At 36.2% G+C, this 23,104-nt stretch overlaps 3 protein-coding genes across 4 annotated transcripts in view; 2 read left to right on the top strand and 1 right to left on the bottom strand.

Annotated features, from left to right (window-relative positions):
• LOC142979226 (brefeldin A-inhibited guanine nucleotide-exchange protein 3) overlaps positions 1-353 on the top strand; it is a 13,712-nt gene extending 13,359 nt beyond the window's left edge. The window contains exon 24 of the mRNA XM_076124040.1: positions 47-353. Coding sequence (XP_075980155.1) covers positions 47-259 — 213 coding nt within the window. The 3' untranslated portion in view covers positions 260-353. The remainder of the gene's footprint in view (positions 1-46) is intronic.
• Positions 341-21,490, bottom strand: Reck (Reversion-inducing-cysteine-rich protein with kazal motifs). Of its 2 annotated transcripts, XM_076124041.1 has the most exons (18): positions 21,153-21,490; positions 18,565-18,699; positions 16,875-16,930; positions 7,329-7,412; positions 6,748-6,784; positions 6,084-6,272; positions 5,239-5,418; positions 4,715-4,941; positions 4,511-4,643; positions 3,861-4,002; positions 3,626-3,737; positions 3,342-3,507; positions 2,973-3,125; positions 2,703-2,882; positions 2,331-2,496; positions 1,709-1,857; positions 1,491-1,630; positions 341-1,402 (listed from the first exon to the last, which is right to left on the bottom strand). In XM_076124041.1, exons 2-18 carry the CDS (start codon positions 18,665-18,667, stop codon positions 758-760), a joined length of 2,862 nt encoding a protein of 953 aa, XP_075980156.1. In that variant the 5' UTR covers positions 18,668-18,699; positions 21,153-21,490; the 3' UTR covers positions 341-757. The 2 variants fall into 2 exon arrangements, with proteins under 2 accessions (XP_075980156.1, XP_075980157.1); XM_076124042.1 differs by lacking the exons at positions 6,748-6,784; positions 7,329-7,412; positions 16,875-16,930; positions 18,565-18,699; positions 21,153-21,490 and having other exon boundaries at positions 5,239-5,413; positions 6,084-6,268.
• Positions 18,934-23,104, top strand: part of LOC142979230 (uncharacterized) — an 11,180-nt gene continuing 7,009 nt past the window's right edge. Inside the window, exon 1 of the mRNA XM_076124047.1 lies at positions 18,934-19,091. The gene's annotated coding sequence lies outside the window, so the exon portion shown is untranslated. The remainder of the gene's footprint in view (positions 19,092-23,104) is intronic.

Raw genomic sequence — 23,104 nt, 5'->3', positions numbered from 1 at the left:
AGAGATATTATGAACGGCTATTTATAATATTATGTTTCTTTTTTAGGATACTGAAGTACAGCGCAATTGCTTCCAAAATATTTTAATGGCGTACCTAGAGTTGGTACTAACATTCTCACTGGAGAGGTTCCAGCTGATTCACCCAGTATTACAGAGCGGTTTCGTACAACTCGCTAAGACAGTGACGGACCCGCAACTACTCGATAGAATCAATATATTTTTCGATAAAAAAGACTTATCTGAACTTAATTATAAGTGATCAATTAATGTGATAATATAAAATTCACACTATAATGTTATATTCCTGATTGTTCAGTGTTATGTGCAAAATAAAATCATATTATGATGATCAATTTTATTTCAATAATCTTTTAGCTCGTAAACAATATAATTTCAAAATTGCTAAACATCTAAAAATTAATAACAAAGTAATAATTGTAATACATATTTGGTTTAGGGACTACGAGTACTTTATAAAAATGTCTTTTGTAAAAATGTTATAAAAATGCTTGTGGCAGTCTATCATACATTGTTCGCAAAATTAAAGGCATTCAAAATCACATTATATCTACAATGGCACAACGAACTCACGTTATGTTCATGACTAAATACTTCGCACCTGATTTAAAGCAAACCAAAGCATAATCTCTGTAATCTTTGTATACGTTCCTAACGATGGCACTATAATTAATATAACATTTAATATTTACAACTATTTTACATATGTACAGAATATGTAATACCATTGGTTTCAATTTTATCTTAATATGTAACTGCTTAAATAAACTATTAGAGAAGTTAATAATGTTGCTATAGATAGGGTAGCACTACTTGCACCTTGTGTAGGGTACGTGTGAACAGTCAACGCGTAAGATAAAGAACTTAAACCTAGATCACTAGTTATTAACACACTCTCTCTGTTAATCATATCTGCTATTTTCTCTGCTTCTAAAATACACACGTTGAGTTGTAAATCTGTAGGATTGTCTAACATTGTTTCAACTGTTACGAATATTTCCATTTCTATAGTGAGGTACCCTCTCAGAGCACATTCAGCTATCTTAACGTGCCTTTCTAGGGCTTTTAAGATATTGTTAAGATTAATAACAGATGCTGAAATATTTGTTCCGTATAATGCTCTATCGATTTGTTTCTTTGAATAGAGTATTCTTAAAGCTCCTCCACATTTTGGGCAACAAGCTCCAGGGGCTGTGAATCCAAGGCAATTTGGTTTCTTTAGCTTAGGACAGACTATTCTGTCGAAAGCACACTTTGGTTCCATGCGGTCAGATATTGGTCCTACTGCCAGGCAAGGTCCTGAATAGTCCACGCTCACGTATTCAGCCCATGCTGCACATTCTGATATGTAGGTGACTCCGTTAACTCCGCAAACTGAGCTAACCTGGGAGAAAAATATGGAATTTTAGTATCTGATAGGAAGTAACAAAAAGTGAAAATCTCTGAATCAAGAAAATTATAGTGTTACTTACAGATGAACACCCTTCAAGGCAAGCACCCCAGTAGCCGAATTTCCTGCCACTCATCACGAGATGACAAGGGTTGATGTGTGTCCGACCGTCACTGTCACACACTGTCATTGGTGCCTGGGAGTTGCAATTTACCGTGCTCACTGCAAAAAATACACATTCAAATTAAATATAGATCAAAGTACCCTCATACTATTTAAAGAAGAACAGCTTCTTCTTACCACAATAGTGTTGGGGACATGAAGTCTGTAGTTTGGACAGACACACGGTATGTAAAGGCAGACACGCGTGTCGTCTCCCACAAGTGTTGGGTCGAGCGCACGCACCTCCGCTGTTGAATTCGATCTCCCCATCTGATGCTCCAGCACATCTGTCAAAGAAGAATTTAGTTATAGACAAAAGTAAAATTAAATGGCTATAGACTTTTTACTTGAAATTACGTGTTTTTCTCAATGATAAGCAACGATCACGTATTATTATAATTATTTATGATTTCTAGTTATCTGTTAATGATTTAATTCTGTTAAATTTGTATAACTTCTGCTTGCCACTAAGGTTGAATATGGTGGTACGTAATATGTTTCGCATCTAAGATCTGTAATACCCATATTTCGCAGAATAAATAATTTCATTTCATTTCATTTCAGATAAAATAAAATATCATACGAAACGTGGTATGATACTTTTTTAGCTCCACCGTCTTCAATGCTTTGTATCTAATTGAGGACCAGAATGAGTAAAAAAATGTAAATCTGGGACAGCGATCCAGTTCATCTGAACATTTCATTTTTAAAGTGAGATCTACAATCGATCGAATAATAATCGTAAGAAGAGTGTCGGTACTTGGCGAGGCATGCGTTGGGGTAGGGCCTGTGGCTGGCGCGCACGGGCAGGTGGTGCGGCGGGCAGTAGCACGGCAGCGCGGCGCCGCGGCCGCACGCGCGCCGCGCGCACACGCGCTCGCCGCCGCGGCACGCGCACGCGTTGCACTCCATGTAGTACTTCTCGCCTGCCAGCCGACAAACGTTCATTTAACAAAACATAATCACTATAATAAATAAATAAAGTAAAATATATCCTTAGTAACATAGTATTGTTTAAGGCGTACCCCATGGAAGTTTCCTAGGTCCTATTTTGTCATTAGACTTTAGCAGTAATTTACGTCTAACGCAGGGAACAGGGTAAATAACTTAATGAAAGTCCTTACTAGCTTACCTTGCATTACTTCTCGGTCATGCAACTGACAGTTTTCTAACTCCACACAAGGTAACGGCTGACAGTCGGTCAATCCCTTGGTACTGCAGCGACAAATCTTGAAACAAGCCTTCTGTAATGAAGAAGACATCGGCACCCGCACCCAAGATCCTATAGGTACCATTTGTGTTGCACTATCACCTGTAACCAAAGATCAATAAGTTTCTTCATAAAATACTATCATAGCTTACTAATTATTTCAAATTATATTAAAATGTAGCAGTTCCTTACCAAGTGGACATCCATCGATGCACTGGTACCTCTGACAGGCCCCGCCTCTCAGACAGTTCCTGTTAATAACACATAGCTGCGACGAATTGCACGGAGACCCAGCGCACGGTGACGTCACCACTTCCTTCGCCGACAGTAGCGGTGGTTCTGTACCTAAACACAAACGATTTTAGAAATACTTCGCCTCTAACAGTGTTTGATAACAGTCTAGACTAAAGCTGACTAACATTGTTTGATAACCGGGTCACTTCGATAACAGAAAAGCTGAAGGTGTCATAAGGTCACCTTGGCTGGTAAGGTTCAATAAATTACAATAAATTAGCGGAAAAACTATCATTGATTAGTAAGACTTCAGTGATAGTTACTTACTATGAGCCATATAATGTTGTAGCGGTACGCAGGGTGCTTTAGTGCTAGCAGGAGTAAGTCGAGCACATAGAGCCCGTGCTGTCAAAGTTGCTGGTGCTCGCGACCACTCCACGCAAGATGACACTAAACGAGCGCATTCATCTGCGCAAAGCAGACTGCTATGACCCTGCAAGAAATTCGACAGTGTTAAAAGAAGAAATTAGTTTAAGTTATTAACAAATTCTTATTCAAGGTTATACTTTGAACCAACTTTCAGTTAATATTTATAAATCGACTGGTCTTACCTTAGCCGTGCACGGTTTGACATGTAGAGCACAGGCAACACTTTTCCAAATATCAATCGGACATTGAGTAGAATTCTTCAAGGGCAGCTCCATCCCAGATATTAACAACACTCTGCAACAATTATGTTTCTATTACAGTACTACAAATAACAAATGGCAATACAAGGGGTTCGTCTTAATGCTTTTTTATAATTTCTTTAAAAAGTAATGTAGGTACTAATTATACAAATCTTACCCACTTCCCTTCTGCTCAGCCACAGCTAGATGCGCCTCAAGGTCTGCCTGCGCCGTACATGAACGGAATAGACTTGTCGGTCTGTTATTTAATTGACTGCAGTAAGTCAGACCTGCACAACCCAGCGAACAGGGGGCGTCCACTGAAAAGAACGTTCCTAAATTAGACTCTCTTATTTATATTTTCTTCCTTCAGTATGATCCTTTTTATTTTATTATTTATTTTTACTGATTCAAAATATTCCAGTTCTAAGCCTTTAAAAACTTTCTTCTGCATTCAAGGAATGTAGATTTTAATTCAGGAATTTGTAATGTAATGTAGGTACCGTATTCCCTAAACAATCTGTAGGTAGTATAATAGGAATGTTTAAACCACACAAGCAGTTAACTAGATTGATCTATTCCAGTCAGATACTCTATTTAGAATGAGAAACGTATCGCGACATCAAAGCACTAGAATTCCACGCATACATATGGAATTACAACGGTCAACGACTAAACGCGAAACCGACTTCTGCAATTTAAATCTACTAAGTAAGATACTAAACCATTAGATTTAATAGCCTATGTCAGTCTCAGAGTGGAAATGGTAATCAGCTGTTGTTGAACATAAATTATACGAATATACACTTCTTTAAGTAATAGACATACCGTCATCCATGCATTCAGAGAGCTTGATCTCTTGAGGATCTCCCAAACATTCTGTATAGAACTTTTGCCAAGTGGTCTGCCAGCCAGTGTTGAATGTGTCAAAGCATAATCTTCTGCAGTTTATTGTGGCCGCCTGGAAATCCCGAAATTATGAAATATGGATCTTATTACAAAGAAATAAAGGTGTTTAAAGTAATTTTTTACCTTTTGGCAACAGTGTAGTTTCGATATGTCGTGAGGAATTAAGTCTTTTGGTTCAGGTGGTGTATCTTTCTTTAAGAAACATTGCCAGAAGCCGTCATGTATAGCTGGAGTTCCACAGTCATCCTCCAACTCTTCGACAATCTCTTGCAATACGCCCGTACTTCGAAGAACCCTCTCACATGTTGGTTGACATTCTTGTCTGTTTGATTCACGGCAACATGATAAGTCTGATGAAGTAAAAAAAAATACTTAAGATTTTTTAAAGAACTTTAGACCCACTTCAAATGTTGTCTAAGATATATTTCTGTAGTAAGCCTAACTCAAGATTATAGCGACCTTAAAGGCTACCACGAGGTACTACTAAGTAACTTGAAAGGCTTTTGCTTTACAAAACATACGATCTTCGTATTCCCTCACACTTCAAACAAGATGTCTTATAAACATAATTATCTTATACCTAAGATGTCTTATATCATATACCTAAGAAGAAGTCAGCCTCGACTAAAGTTACTCTATTAACTCACATTTTAACGTATCTGTAGAAACCACAGAATCAGTAAGGTCTCGAAGGCACCTCATTAAATCAGGTGATTCCTCACACGCCTGCAACGCCGTAGACCTCGCTTGTACGTCGACCCGAGACTGACCGAGTCGCCATAGAGTCTTCTGGCATTCATCGTGACATGTTAACGACTGGGTCTGCGCTGCGGATATTTGGAAAAACATATTGATTTATTCAACGTTAATAAAAAAAAGGAACTTTTCATAAATTTTAGAATCCATAGTGTAGCAGTAGCAGTATACCAAACAGCTGCCTTTCTGATTGTCAAAAAGGCACTGTTGTTTCGATTGTCAAATTAGCTTGTTCCAGTTTATAAAGCTAAGAATGATGTTCCATAAAGAGGAATGGAAACAGCTGGTATGATTCATTGTGAGAAGAAGAAAAACTATCCGTTTTCAAACCGTCACGTTATAAAAAGGAAGTTCCATGTTAATTTATTGTTTCCTCTTCAGAAATTGTTACAGCACATTTTTTAAACTGGACATCGTTTCCTTAATTATTTTTCACGTTTCTTTTTGATTGCTACAAACTGAAATGAAGTTTGAAATTGTAAAACATAAGCAATTATTGAACATCCGACAAATAAAATGAAGTATTTTCTAGATCTTCTAAGCCACGAAGGCTTGTTTGTACACTTACTACTATAGATAATATGTATGGTGGTTGACGCATCTTAGATCATACATAATGCATTGTTTAGAACAATTGCATATTCGTATTTAGCATAACTATCGTATCAAGCTAATAATATAGATGAATACAACCCAAAGGTACTTTATAAATATATATTATAATCTGCGTACTCACAACAGCACTGTTGTGCTTGCTCCTGCTTTTGCACGCAGTCGAAGAAGTCAATCTCATCAGACCTGCGGCATGCGCCAGCGCCGATAAGCGCACTTTCGTTAGCGGCCATCGCGCATGCGTGCCGACACGTGTGCAGTCGCCCTAAGGAACAACATGCTCGACCCCACCAACCCGAGCCTGACACCACTTCTGCTTGAAACAAATAAAAATCTATCATGTCAACTCCAAACTAAGAAGAATCAAGCTATTCGTGACAAGAACAAAACAAGACAAATCTACACAACTTTTAGCGTTCCTTGGTATAGCATGAACTTGTACTTAGGTACAATAAATCGAGATTACCATTAACAAAATAGTACTTATCTATTCAATAAATTGTAAAGGACTAACGGTAATCATAGGTGGTCTATTCCTAGCAAAGACCACACGTATTAATGTGAAGCTTCCTTTAAAAAGGTCCCGAGGATGTTTATTCAAAATGTAGCCCTATTAAGTATGCGGTAAAGGTTTCTACGAAACATGATTTGAATCACGGATTAGAATCTTTAAATCAAACATGGATTAGTTGCTCATATTTTATTTACAAATGGAGACTTTTCACAGGTAATATACATAGGTATTTATTGAACTTACTTATTTCTTAGAAAATTATAAATAAACTAACCTTGTATTGTCTTATTCATGCATATCCAAAATTCAATCTGCAACAAACCAAGAGACATAATTACAGTACCTGCATACATCACTCCGACAGTAATTCATTGATACCTGTCATTTGTAAATCAAAGTGCTGCTTTTATTTCTCGTACGCTATTGTTTGAAGTAACTCTATACATCGGTGAGGAGCTTTGTGCGAAGGCAGGAAACTCTAAACCCACCCCAATTACAATACAATGGCGATAGGCGGTTTATTGACGAAAATGAATGAAGATTTATTTCAAAGTGCACACTCAATACTCGGGCCTAAGCCGTGATGGTCTGAATGAACGGTGTCGCCTTACCGCCTACGATCTCGTGCACTTGATGCTTTAACTTGCTCATTACTTCACTTGGGAAGGTAATTAATTATATTTCGTGTCATTTCGGGCCAAACGTGTTCTGATATTATCGCGGTGGTCACAAAAATTGTTATCTTGATTAGGATTTAGAAACATGACATTTTTCTTCTTTGAACTTTTAAAACCTTTTCCAAAAAAAATGTAACGTTTAAATGATTAATGAATCAAGATATTAAAGTATACTTACTAATCGCGGCGTACAGAATCTATAGATGTTTGGTACCCATTGTTCGAACGTGGACGAGTTTGACGCTATCTCCACTAGTGACATCTGAAACAAACAAATGAGATGATTCTCTTTTGTTCTTGTTTGACTTAAACTTTCTCCGCCTTATAATCTTGGAGTGGGTAACCAAAAGATAAGAGGAGAAACGCTTAAGTAGGTACTTAGTTCAAAATTCTCTTACATTTACAAAAAATATCTGCGTGGATTTGTAAACAAAGGGAATAAAAAAGGTGCTTACGGCAATTATATGTACAATGTACATAAATACTATTCTGTTTGCTGAAATTCTTCTAATCAGCAGCATTTCAATGTATAAAACATTTACCGAATATCTGTAATTATATTATCACTTCTAACAGCTACAGAATAACTATTACTATTGCTTACTAGCACAATCTTCATACACAACATCCATAACGCAGATTTACAGCCACATCCTCGTAATTACAACATTGGGAACGAATAACACGAAATAAAAGTTGTGCAAGGAGCGTTAGTCGGGAGTGTTGGGAGCGAACACGTGTACCCAACGATGGGAGGCAAAACACCCGCAACACACGCTTAATGACATTAATTGATGTACGAACATCGCTACATGTTGCCCAACCGTGCTCAATCGTGCCCAACTGTGCCCAACACTAACGAATGACAGTACCACGTCCCTTTTAAAATATCCAATTACATTATCCATTTAGATATGTCCCTCGTTGGTGTAATTAATTAAAGACTCGACTTGAATGCTGGTTTGATAGACTGAGATGTTGCTGAGTTATTGAGATTCGTCAATGACGAAATAATTGACGATGTTCTTCAGAAATTGTTCTTAGATTTGGACACTGCATTGTTCAAATTCTCAACGTTCAATGGTTCTAAGTTTTCTAGATTTGTGTTCTTACTCGAGAGCTAGTTTAGAGTTTATAGGTTATTGTCTTAAAAATATAAAAAAAAAAACAGTCAATGTCACCAGAGGAAACGTTAACCAATATGTTTTGACGAAATAATTTTGTTTGAGTAAAATTATTGTTATCAGAAATCTAAGTAAAAGTTAAAACGAGACGTACATACTATCATAAATTCTCACTTGGTCAATAAATAAAAATCTGGTACTACGGTATGCCAATTTTCATCTGGAATACTAAATAGGCCCGAGATGTGTTCCCTTTGAATGAATAGCACGCATAATGGTGTCACGCTTAACTGTTCAGATATTCTCATCACTTATATCTAATAGCTGTGCGCCGTTATTGCTTTTATAAATATCTTCTTAAGATCTATTAATATGATGTGTGGGTTTAAATAATTTTACATTCCGTTATGCCATCCATCTAACATTTCTGACACATCAAACAATGTTATTGGGTTTATCAAAGAAATCGTGTCAAACGAAATTGAAATAATATTTATGGGAACAACATTTTATAAGCGTTAGATAACGTAATTAAGAACATAGACGCCAGCTTACGAAATCAGAATATGCATAAATATGTATAAGGGTAGGTGTACATGCCCTAAAAAGTGTATAACTTTATTTATTCTTTATTGACTCCACAACTCATCTACATCGTATCTTAACAAATACGCCATAAAAGGCGAAAAGATAAGAAAGTTCGTGGCATGTACTCGCACCCTAACTGAGATGTGCATCTGGTGGGTCGAGTTATCAGAGCGAGGGCGCTAAGGTTATCACTACGTCTGTGGTTCGCTCCAGAGGTAAGCACATTACATAAACACACACGATCACTAGCTGCTGATAAGTTTTTTAAATTACTTTTCTAATAAAATGAGAGCATCTCACTTAAAGATCATGTACGATGAACTTAGAACCGAACTCTACCACTTAGAAGAAGTGAATAAAATTTTCATAACAAATGTTTGTCGTAATAACATGAATCTCGTCTGTAATATCTTCGACGGTGACAGAAAACAAAATACCTAGTAAATAAAATAAGATAAACGCCATAACAATAATTATAATGCGACCTTATTCTGCAGACGATACATTATTTAGAATTTAATCGTCTATGCTGACAGCTGTGACTTCTCTGAGTACATAATTTACGATATTGTTCGTGACGAAACCCAACAGTTATAAGTGTTTAAAAATACAACCACTAACACATAACCATTAAATGAAAAGCGGCATGCATAATTTATTTTTAACTATAAAATCGTCACAATAAGATTTCAAAGTAAATATTAAGCAGTAATAGTAATGTCATCGATTAACCCTCGTGCTCCTCGCTCGCGCGTCAAAGTGTCGGAACAATGATCATTGTATACAAATTCGACCCACACCATCTGCAATCATGGTCTATACTTGAACAATCGACGAATTCTTAATTAGTATTCAGATACATGCTGAATGATAATGTCATATTTCGTTGTAGAAAAACAAATATCCTCATCAGTACTCAGATTGTGTAGCGATCGTAAAAACTGGGAATATCTATAAGTAATTTTATTGAGAAATGTAATATTATAAGTCATTAGGATGTTAGTTCGTAATGCTTTAATGATGATATCCTCCTGTTATCTAATGGCATCAACGATTGCATAATGCAGACGTCTACAAAAGGGGTACTCGGTTCCATAAGTTCCATCACATGTTCCCGCAACATCATTAGTGTCGGTTGCTTATGAATAGTTATGAACATTATGATCGCACATGATTCCATGGTAATCTTATTTCACCACTACCCCTGTATTTCATTGGTACGCCAATTTACTTTCTTTCTAATAACCAGTAGTACAATAAAGTTAATTAAAAAGTGGTGCCGAAATGTTATTTTAAGTATTTAAATCGTTTTGTCGCGCCAGTGTGAGTCACGTTACGTTGTTACAGTCGGCAGACGACTTCTCACCGACAGTCGACAGACATAGTATGAATGTTGGCAGCACACGCCGCCCAACTCCAATATAACTTCCTAATGCGACAAACACAATTAAACTCACGGAGACTATTGGCTCTACCACAAGGTGTATTGAACTATATTTTACGACTATTAATTGCTAATACGTAATTTGTTCAAAGATTGCTCGAATTAACCAGCACTAAATAAGTGCAACAGAAAACTAGAGAAAGAGAAGACTGAGGCCAGAAGTAATCATAAACTTTATGAACTAAAAAAATGCTTTATTATTCAATCCGCGACAAACATTTGTCAGTGGTGTGGGTGAATAAAAAGTGTTCGGTTGTATCACAATGATACGGAGGTGGTCTCCCATGGTATTAGCATGGAGACAATCGGATGTGGTTGACATCATTGCGCTGGCATTGACGCCATGACAGTTGACACGTCCTGTCATATACGTGGTCGGAATGTTAGTTTATGCAAGTATTCAATCATCACTTATACTTCCTGGATATGTCGGCTTTAACACTAAAGGCTCGACGTGATTTACTTAATACTTATTTATAAATTTGCATTTGCATACCTGCAGATACTTCGATCGGGTATTTGCAATACGCTATTTGCATAGCTAGTCTCTCAAACTCTAAGAAAATAATCATTCATGAGGTGACACGAATGCAGTGCTTTGAGATTATTTATTTCATTCGGTTTCTGGTAAGACTAAGCGACACTCAGCATTCATATTAAGTCCGGTAGCATGATTTACATGATGATATACCTGTGATAGCAGTGAGCCAGTGAGCCGGTGAGGTCCTCGACCTGCGCTTGTGACAAATAGCACCATTCAGGGTATCCGCGAAGACAATGAATCTATTAGAATTCGGAGCGCACGCACGGGAACAATTCTGCATATAACAACGTAATAATAATAGCTCTAATAAAATTTAACTGCTCTCTGGTGCATTTTGCGGTGAATTCGCGCGTTACTCCGGTCGTTTTCAATTGGTCGGTGCTAGTTATCCGGACGCTTTATGGCTTTATTCACTTCCTTCCTTGCTTTTCTGTGTTTACAAACTGATTCCAACTATATTGTTTTTTATTTTCTCGAATAGTTATATCGAATAACAAAATATGTACATATTAAACTCTACATATATGTACCAGCTTCGTAAATTAATTGAGAAACGATTTTATTAAGTTCGCGAGGTCTATTGTTAAGATAAATCTCTAATTAATTCGCCCTGTTCCGTTAAAAGTTTCTTAAGGACAAAGACTGCTTAATAAGGGGAGGATCAATCTTATCAAACCACTTATTGGTCCGTCGTTTAGCATTCGAACAATACAAAAACTTGTAAGAAAATATATATAACAATATATACTAACAAGCATGAGTAGAGACCTAAAATGTTGAGTCTTTATGTAAGTATCTCTCAAACCAAAGTAAGTGCTTTTAAAAATATGTCACCAATTGCAAAAACATATAGGTACATATCATATAGCCATAATTTAACTAATTTGAACATATCTTTAGTAGATATATATAGACGTGCCAAGTAACTAATAATAATTTAATACAGTGTCTTTTATATATCAATAATTTCTCGACTCTACCATGGGATTATTCAACGGAACCATTACCCACCAAGTTTTCATGCATTAGCCGTGCCTACAATTGGATTCTTCTAAATATTTATGACAAAAAACCATTAATTTTAGTATCAAAGTAACTTGGCTTTTCAATTCAAATGCACATAAAGTCAGCAAGTAACGAGATCTTAAAACACCGCACCACCTAATAAAGATGTAGAGTGCCGTTTCGGGGCTAATTAAAACACAAAGGGTTTTCAGTTGACAGAATAAAACGATGCACGCAACGTACACTGAACGACGCCCTAAATAGTTTAGCAACTACCCGCCTGTAATTATTGCCACGGGGAAGCCGACGGCGCGTGGCAACGGCTACTGATGTGCCGCAGGGTTGCCACTAATGCAATTGTGCCGACACGTATGTTTCAATTGCTCTACCGAGCCCACCGAAATACTCAAAGACACTGCATATTTTTATTGTTACGGCCTTTCACAATTTATCAACTGCGTCACGCCACACCGCACAGCACTAAAATAGCGAGACGGGACAAACTCAAGCCGTAATCAAAGGACGGAATCAAACGGCGGCGGCACCATCACCATCGCAGCTTTGATGTTTCTTTGTAAATTTGTCTTGATGCCATTCCTATTGCTTGATTTACATACCGACCTACACGATTCCTTTAGATATAACTGACTTTGAACTGAGTATTTCAAACGCGCCAACTATCAGTGGTTTTCTACTAACACTGTTTGTAAACATAATATTCGAAGTGAAGAATTTTCGAACTTCAGAAGAATTTTCCATTTGCTATTAAACTATTCAAGCACGCCGAAGACATAGAGCCAACGTAGCCCAAATGTTTTTCGTAAATTGTTATTTTAAAACAGTGGGGACATTTACGAGGTTAGAACGTATGTCTTTTTCACTAAACTCCTTGTCTGAGAAGTAATAAAGTTTGGCCAAACGTTGAAGACGTCACGAGAGCGCTGACAGAACAGTGATTAACGATCTGTTGACACTTTATTCCTCTACCTCGCTAACGCCGACGTACGTTGTTTTCCGAAAAAGTGTTATATTTGCTTCTTATGTCCGATTCGTATAAAATCATTTTTATTGCTGATAATGAGCTATAGCTTTCCCGAATAGGTACATACTTTATTTTCTTTTGAGTATGAAAATACAATAAACGTTTCTATAAATTACACGTTCCTGGCATCCAATTAATTAGGTGTTACGAAAATAATTTAATATCTCTCAGCTAAGTGATTTTTGTAATGGACAACTTATTTTGATATGGCCGGTGGCGGCGGCGGTAATAATTTGTTTCCGTCGCAATTTCACAGTCGTGTCAGGCGTTCTAATAGATTTAAAATGGAATTGTCGTAGAAAATAAGTTCGCCTAGTTTCCGTAGTTGTAATTGGCAGTACCAGAGAACGGGTTATATTTGTGAGCCAAGTAATATATTAACACCTAACGTTTTTTTATATCGGCGAACTTTGAAGTTATGATTTGACTGGTTATTACGACTCAGTCACACACAGCCGTTGACAAATTATTGTCAGGTAAATATATGGCTGTACTTTAATAAGATATTACGTATCACCTTCGTGATGTGACGGTGTCGCGGACGTGGGACGGACGGGCAGACATGAAAGGGTTTCAGAAGCGTCTATTTTCACCCGCTTTGAACCAACTCGGACACATTTGTTGTTTGTTTTCGCAACTTTCAAGTTGAAGGAGAACGGTTGCGACGGATTATGATATTACTTTAGAACGAAATTATTTCGTAATTTATCACATGTCATGATGGACTCAGGTTTAGTAGTTAAAAGCTTATTTTACAACTGCAGTATGAGACATGATGTCGGATGTATATATCAATGTAGGCGTGATAATTGGCAGGAGATATTTGAAAGTGGTACGGCATGTATCGAAATGTAGGCAACCTTTACCGACATAGAAGTTGTATCTGAGTAAAGGTTATTTATTTATTTGGACATCTGTTACAAATAATTCGGGCGCACAAACCGAATCGTGAATGTCGGGTAAACGCCACTAAAGTTGGATCTACGTGATCGGCATCCAATAGATTCGACCGGCTCGGCATCCCGATCACGCTTAACAAATTCCCGATACGACGGGACCGCACCGTGATTGTCACGGTTGACGATCCCAGTAACGAAATGTCACGTGCATACACACACCCTGTATGTGTGTACTGTGTATGAACATGAACACAGTTCAAACTCAATCTGTCCGTGCACTGCATTCATAAAATTAAGCATCTGAACATGTAGGCATGCCGTAATGGATTTTTATGACCACAGTTTTATGTACAAAATACGAGATATCTAGACGCAAAACACGAGACTTAGTTCGACCAAAATAAACTATTTTAATAATACTTCAGTTATAATTTAGCGGCTGCCCAACTTTAAAACTAATTTGTTATCGCAAATAGTACAATAATAATTAAGTAGGTATAATATATTGACGCTTTTCAGGAAATCGACAACTTGGTGACAGTTTTATAAGAGTGATATATTATTTTTCGGTATAATTCTAATTTTTTTCGCAAGCCGTCAAAATATTTATGGTGTACAAACAAATTTAAAAACAGCTGTGACAACGTAGGTCTTTCGCTCGCGAATCAAAGGAGCCGCTATCTTTGATCTAGTCGCCTGAAACCGTCATACGCACACAGCTATTTACAGCTGAAAATATTAATAAAACTGTTTTACGCGGTCATGCTGTATGTAGGTACGGCGGGGACTATAAACAACATTTGTTTCGATGGTTATTTAACTAGTAGCAAGTACAAAATCGCACGTCGTGTATCTAATAAATACGCTTGTTCGCTGGTTGAACAAACTATTACGAGTGTAGGGCTGTCAGCTTTATATAGAAAGCGTTGGCACTTAGAAAACATAAAAGCTTAAATACGCTCATAAAAATATACTTTATAAGCAGATAAAGTTTATCATTTTAAAGACACCAAAGGTCTAGCAATAAAAACTAATCTGTAACAGACAGATTGTTTGAGAAAAAAATCTCTAATTATAATTTAACACGTTCCTATCATTGGCTGCAAATATATCTTGATACGTCTGGTATGTATTCTTTATAGAATTACTTGTCAGGCTGATAACAAAGAAATCTCTAACGTAATCGTTAGTGGACGGGAGCGCTGTTTTATTTGAGCTCAATGTCGTACTCTACACATGCTCGCTAAATTCATCACTGCCATGCGATAAATTCCACGACAATTTATGATATTGTTACATCTCTCTCAAATCTACCGTTGTTTCTATAACGATATTAAACTTGTCAAGATTATTGCTAGAATCATTAGATTAAAATTAGTCTAAAGACAGTTAATTTCAGTACGGTACCGGATATTGGATACATTCTCACAAATTATTTCAGGATGACTCAAATATGTATAAATTATTTAATGGTTTGTGTTTTCTTCAACCTACATATTTGTCCACTATTTTAGATGTTATTTTATTTTGGAAAACTCTTTTACATTATTTCGGGATTTAGTTCAGAATGCTACCCTTAAAGTTCTTTGTAGCTAATAAAATACGTTTTCGTTGTCACCAGATAGCGACGCTATTTACATAAAAGTTTATAGGTTCATAACATTAACGTGGAGTGTGCTCAGTTGCTCACTGTTTCAGGGAAAAACCCCATGAAATATACACTATAGGTTTATTACGACTGCTTTTTGATGTCATTACCCTGTCCACCCCCGAAGCAAAATGGCCGACGCTACCATTAAGCCATTACACTGAATAGCACTGCCCTGTCATCTAGTACCAATTAGAGTACTATACGTAGTAAACAATAACATGACGTATGTATCTAAATTACTATCTATTTGTCCTTTAATCATTTTTCTATTCATAGAAAGCACATACTTGTGTATCGGTTCAATTAATACTCAAAGGGCCTTTACAAGGGGTTAAGTACGTTTAATAGCCGGTTTAACGAGGAGCCACTTTATTTAGATTGTCTCCGTCTCGACCCCGCTGAGTTGTGACGTTCCAAATCACCGGATCAATTAGGGTTGTTACATTATTATCGCATCGATTATCAATAACGATAACAAAAACTAGTGACCACCACTTAATGGAATCGTGGAAAAGCATAATTAGAAGGATTATTTTAACGATGAATAAGAGTAATGATCCACAAATATGTAAATGAAATATAATGTAAGTATCTATTACATTATCGTCTCGAGTATCTTAAGTACACATAATATTTTTATTGGCTACGTTTATGAATGTAAGTAAGTATCGATGGTAGCACGTAAGTTATTCAAACAGTGTCGCGGGGGAGGAAGCGGCCGTCACGCGGTGTTCCCTAACAAGACGGAATTAAATACGAATGTATTAGTCCGGGGCGTTCGTCTCTTCTTACGCGTTTTAATAATTTAACTTTTATTCACTCGACGCGCTTTCTCGGAACAGAGCGCGCTGTGACGCGATTCTTGATTAGGATCGACGCTCGCCTCCTATAATATCCTCTAGAATAATATTTCAATAACGCAGGAAGACACACCACAGTGGAACTCATTGATGATTTTGTACATGTCAACGTCTTTATTTGTTTTAGATGAAACGCTACATCAAAGAAGCGTATGGATTCTATAAAAGGAATCTAAAATTTCAAAGACCAGCGTCGCTTTTGTGGTTTGAGTACGGTACCATTATGTTGAACAAAATATTGAATGACCTCGGCAGACGGGGATAAAAATATCGACGACCGAAAAGTTTTGGGGAAGCAATAAATCTACTTAATTAGTCAATTTAGCTTTCCACTGAAAACTTTGATTGGAAATCTTTGTGGCTACGATTAAGATTTAACGGATGAGGGCGGAGACAGTACTTTGTAGAATGTTCACGTTCTCTACGACTATTCACACACTTAGCGAAACGTGTCTCTTATATGACGGTCAGCGTTGAACATAGGAAAATACGATCGATTAGATCGGTGCCTCTGCACACTGTGGCTACATCGACACTAAATGCAGTCAAGTGATGATGATAACTCACCTTGTCACATACACTGCGACAGACACCCTCAGCTTTGTCGCAGCACGCTGTTATGTCTGGAACAAAATTAGAATCATTAATACAAGGAATGTTTTATAGCATCGTACTTATTTGTATAAACGTACGCGAGGGATCAGTCGGCTGGAGCACAACAGCTGGTGCCAGACCACAATAAAGTAGCTGTGACAGTTACAGATGACGGTATAAAGCTTTTGATCTATTTCCTCTAACGACCGCTTTTATTCATATCACTGGCTGTTATTGCGACTATTTAGTTATTGAGATGAATACCTGGGACAGAGTAATGGACGTTCTTGACCGGAAAACTCTTTCAAGTTATATTAATGATCATGTAAACAATATATGATTATTACTCCCAGTAGATGACACTTATTGCTCAGCAAATATCTGATATGTTAATTCAACTACTAAAGTTCCACGTAAAGTTTCATAAAGTAAAACAGTATTTTGCATAAACTTAGAAAGAAATGAGTTTCAATAACGCCGGTGAAAGCGGGAGTGTTTATAAAGTTGTTTGCGAACCAGTTTAATAAGCCAATCCCCGGAGCCCGATTTTGTTAGAACCAAATTATAGGAAATATACGAGAGGCTGGGTATGCACCAGCTACGAGTAAAATGTCCCAGTTAAGCTTGGTCTACACTAACGTGCTGAGAGCTCTTATGTCTCAGTGTTCACACTGTTCGCTAACACAAATGTTTGAACGGACAGTAATCAGATTTGATTTAGGCGACTCTATGTGGCTCTATTCCAATTTTATGTGTTTGTTAACCGAATTTGTATGTTATCTCGAGAAATATACGGTCCTACTTTGTACAGAGGCATTATTTTAAAACTTATAAAAATCATCAATTGCTGTATAGTGTGTATCCTGTACTGTGATATTATTAAAAGATATAGCCTAGCCCTAAGATATAGCTTCACCTTTAAAAGATAAGTAAAGTATTAAGGCTCATTTTACAACATAATATTTATACCACAATATAAACGAGGCCCTAAGGAGAGTTGTCTTCAACTCTGAATGCTCTGATCCGTGATTATGTTGTCGCTAAACCGGATAATCGCATCATATTATTCTATAAAGCTTTACTATAACCTACATCGCTCACAGCCAGCTTATTACCACACTGATCGGACCACTCTACGCGAAATAACAGCTATTAATAATTTCCTCTTCATGCCAGAAGCGAGATAAGGATATTTACTGATCGAATTCCAAGTGAGATGTTTCAAAATATGAGAAAAGTTGAATCATCGCACTGCAAGTATGATACTGACAAAACTGTAGTTTTACAGTCTGGCTCTATTCTTTCGAGTTGATGTCGCTTGCATGTGACGTCGTTTAGACAGATCAAGTTCTATTCCAAGTTCTAACTTTATCGATCTGGATAACAAGTTATGAGTTTAAAGCTGGAGTTCTTTTGTGTATAATGACTTAATAGCAAACAATTCTAGCAGCATAATAAATCATTGAAATACACATTAAGTATATTCGTTAATGGAATATGTTCCCACACAGGTGAACCACCAAAAATATGAAACATTTTATTGCTAAGTATACCGGCTTAAATCAGCTGCATTCCACCCAGTACGGGAATATTTAAAACGATTTAGCCATAAATAAAACAGTTTCAACTATTGCGCTACGTTCAAATTTATTATTTTCCTTACCTTGCGAATTCACACAGGCTAGAGTAACTGCAGCGAATATGAGACTGGATTTCCACACATTTCCGTTTCGTTGAAATCTGCTACAACTTTTAATGGCCTCCATATTTTTCGAAATGTCACAATTTTCTTCTACATCTGTAAAAGAGAAATACACAAAGGCTACAAGTTTGTTCAAAATATAAAAAGATTCGATTGAGCTAAATTAAGTTTGTATTGCATTGGTCGAATAATGGATATACAATGAAATAATACAAACAAAAGAGCAACGACGTTCTGCTAGTCAATTCATTGAGTCATCGAAATGCATCGATAAAGCCAGTTACATCAATGACTCAAGTAATCCCTACAAATGATTTATTAGCCTTCAAGTATCGGTACTCGGTGCGCATACTGATTTATTTAACTTTTATTACTGAACGAATGCAGCGGGACATACAACAAACATGTCATTACGCAATTAAGACGAACATCAAAATCATCTCGTAACATGACGTCACGATACACTAAATTGGCCGTTTACAAATCATGTAAGTGTTTACGAAGTTTATTATCCAACCAAAGTGTAAAGTAAGCTTTTGATATGGAAGACTGTGTATGAGGAAGAGTCGTTAATTTATCACATTACCGCCTTTATCGCCGTGTTGGGACTAATTAGTGCACGTTCTCGTTTACACGTACGACACGAAACATGCTGGTATTTATCGCACTTGATTAACTTTAATAAAGAACATAGATATTTGGCACTTTATGATGAACAGTAAATTACTTTTTATGTCTGACCAGACGGAACAGATGTCGCCGACCTACAAATGTTTTTGTTTGATATTTAATTACGTTTCCTTATGTTTTAAAACTAAACAAACACATCCGTAAAATCACATAGCCCAAGAAACTAAAATAAGATGTCCCATTTTTTTGTATCCATATATCAATTAGTGAAAGAAGTATTCAACTCGCGTTTCACAAAGAAACGGAAGAAAGAAACAGACCGTAACTGTCATCAAGGATCAAACCGGATAACAGACTCAATTCTAAATTAATTAACACCAACGAACTGTCTGTCGCGGGGAAATCTTTTGATTTCCAACCGGCTATGATAATATCAATTTTCTTTTGAATATTTTGTCTACTTTTGTTAGATGAATACGCAAAATATAAATCTGATAAATAAGACGAACAATCCATTCGTACGAATGTGACCTAAATAAGTGAACATTAATTAAATGGTCGGCATATCAAAGAATCATATGAGTGTAACAAATGTAGGAGAGCAATAGAGCACATGTAGAGGCACAGTAACATGTGCTTACGTTCATGTGTGGTGCAACATTTGCGTACACACTCGTCCGCGCAAGTTTTCGCACAAATCAAACCCTGCCGGCGGACCGTGTGAATCTACCGTAACTAAAATAAAAATGCTTTATTGCCCTATACGGACCAAACTTCAAGAAAACTTAGCCTCTTACGCTCTAAGAGTGTTGTCTACAAGTTTGGCCTTTAAAATGTTATAGCGGCAATAAATTATTTTAGCAGGAATTCGACGTACATACAGCGAAAACATACGGTTTATAAAGTTGTAACAGCAAGGTCGGTGTAAAATGCCCGAAAAAAAAATTGTAGCAACAAAATGGGAAGGGTTCTAGAAATATACGGCTCTACTTTTTAAAGACTATTAGTAAAGTTTTCGCGCCCAATAGAGCACATTAAAAATAAAAAAGAAACCTAATAACAATAAAAAGAAAATATTAAGCAACTCTACAAAAATTAAGCTTTACGACACAAGCACGGTCATTAAGAAAAGTTACGGGGGAGAGCATTAAGAAAAACGAAGTTATGATTCCGTGCTACGACTCTACGAGTTATTAGACCCAATAATGTGTTTAAAAAAATATTATTGTAGATATACATTTCTATTCAAAATTAAATTAAAATGCTTTTATATTGTTGTTTTACTAACTACTCTAGTCTTAAGATTTTTCAAAATGCTACTCCTTGTAGTTGTTCAGTCTTCAATGCGGTCCTTAAATTAACGTATCCTGCTGTAGATTTCAATTAATGTGACTGGCCTCTCACGAACTCTACATGAAGTAAGAAATAGTTTAGTTATATCGGAAAGCAAAATATTTTACAATTCCATAAACAATGTTTCTGATAACCTTTATTCCAAGAATATGTTGATTATTTTGCACAAGACAACATTCACTAACTTTATAAAATAAATTAGATTTCATATGTTTGAAGTGCTGTTTTGTACAGAAACGTAAACTGATCCAGAATAAACGCCTAGATCCGATATAAACCTATATTCTCAAAATTAATTTAACTAATTTAAATATGTTAGATCTAAGAGATCTGTCGGTAGTCTCTATGATTTATGAGGAAATTTTTGTCATTAAATAAGATCAAAGGAAAATTATATTTGGGAAATTGGATCACACGCAGAAGTCATTGCTCAGCTCTAAAAAATATTTAGATAACGAGAAAAAATTTAACATATTTAATTAAGTCTTTTGATTAAAATGAAGCCAAAATAATTCTGTGATAAATTACTTTAAGACAAACAAATGTAGTAAAAGTATGTAAAGTACCTATTAGTTATCAGCCTAGTGTGTTGTTATTTCTAATATCTGCAAGTTATTTTCGTCTCTTCTCATTTCATGTGTCTTCACAACGAAGTCCCGGACATGGCTTATCTTTATTGTGTGTACCTAATCTTGCTCCCGCATCTAACCAGATAACTGATGCACTACAACACTACTAGGCTACACTTTTTTAAAGTTTACAAACAAAAAATATTGTCTGTACAGAAAAAAATATTTTTACATTAATTCACTTTTTTAATTTTTCACACTCACTTAAACACGATAGTAAATTCGCGCGCTTTTCGACAAGTTTCCAATGTAACCTCCCCCACAACCTTTCTCGCGCCAAATTGACGCGTTACTAAATAGACCGGCATAAATTCATTCAACTCCAGCTTCTACAGTGTCTGTCTTTGTCGTACAACAGATTTCGTGTATCAGTCTGTCTCTTTTACACGCTTCCGCCTGACGAACCCTATTGAGCTCGTTAGTCATTAATTAATTCTGCATAAGAAAATTACTTTTAATTTAAACAGTGCACAGATGTGACCAATTTTGTTCAGTAGCAGGACTTGGTAATAAACTGAAACAGTTTTTTTTTCTAAAAATATGATTTATGGTATTTTTCAATACCCATACGATACTTAACTTACAAATTAGCTAAAAGTTATAAATATAAAAAGAAATATTAGTCTTAGTTCATATATTGTAAAATAAATTCCTCATATATAGGTTTTTTTAACTTAAGCGAAATGTTGTTGTGTCCGTTTTTTACTAATATACAGGTTATTTTATACAAATAAACCTTTTTTAATTTAATTACAATACTTTAATTGGGCGCACTAGAAAAATAAAAGTGAACAAAAATTAAACATTGTAACACGAATGCCAGAGTCCTTGTTAGCATTAGGCGTTACCTGCTGAAAGTCAAGTGGGGCGAACGTGGGACAAACGGACAGAACGACTCCACTTGAAACTGTCAAGTGGCGCCAGGCGTTATGCTTGTCTTATAATTAAACAAATGCATGGATTTTGACTGAAATATACAATCCTATGAAGCAGCTAGTGTGCTTAATATTATAAAGTATCTATGTAGCTATAATATGATCTTTGTGCTTTCATTTTTTTATCTTTTATAACAAAAGGACTGTTATGACAGTCAGAAAGACGAAAACCAAAAAACGAAGTAAAATACAACTAAAAAGAAACTGTTTTGGAAAACGTAACGATACTGAAAAAATACTAGATTTATCTTTGTAAAAATAGTAACTTACTCATACTTACTTGCTAAATGCTGTACAAAACATTTTTATTTTTATTGCTGGGATCTGTATCAATGCATAGGAACACACTTTCATGAATAAATTTCCATGCCAGTCACGCAGACGTATCTCACGGCTTTCCGATAAAGCTCGCATCGGAGACACCGACTACATAAGCTTTAGGTACTGCTACCTACTGCATGCGAGAACGAAAAACTAATATCTTGAAAATTGTATATTTATGTGACCGTCATATTTGTGTAATGTCGAGCACGATGTCTTGTTTGATAAGTTATTTATTTGTGGTCTGTGATGTGACTATGTAGAGATTGTAGAGTATGTGCTTAATAGAAACAAGAAAGACCAGCTAATGACACATTATTTTTACAAACTTACCTAAATCTTTACAGATCGCCTTATTTATTAAGTTAATGCTTTACAAAACCCCACAAGAAACAAATGTAACGTCAGCAACCCTAATTATTGGAGCGCTAAAGAAAACTACCCCAACAATTAGTTCGTTGAGACAAATAAATGCATGTTCTCCCAAAATATTCCTTTAATTAGAACAACAGTTACGTTAATACATTCAGACCGACTGACAATTAACGGCGTCAGCACTAATTCACCATGACCATTAACCGGAACATACGCATTCACTTTACTAAGAATTCGCTACATTGCACTCTATTCTCA

This window comes from Anticarsia gemmatalis, chromosome 16 (genome assembly GCF_050436995.1).
Source record: "Anticarsia gemmatalis isolate Benzon Research Colony breed Stoneville strain chromosome 16, ilAntGemm2 primary, whole genome shotgun sequence".
NCBI lineage: Eukaryota > Metazoa > Arthropoda > Insecta > Lepidoptera > Erebidae > Anticarsia > Anticarsia gemmatalis.
This window is presented reverse-complemented; position numbering and strand designations above follow the sequence as displayed.

Excerpts from the sequence above, each read along its gene's own strand:
- Reck (XM_076124041.1), bottom strand. The coding sequence starts at position 18,667 with ATGGAGGCCATTAAAAGTTGTAGCAGATTTCAACGAAACGGAAATGTG. Across the intron at positions 6,273-6,747 it reads CATGAATAAGACAATACAAG|AAGTGGTGTCAGGCTCGGGT; the intron begins GTTAGTTTATTT and ends TGTTTCAAGCAG. Across the intron at positions 3,508-3,625 it reads TCAAACCGTGCACGGCTAAG|GGTCATAGCAGTCTGCTTTG; the intron begins GTAAGACCAGTC and ends AATTTCTTGCAG.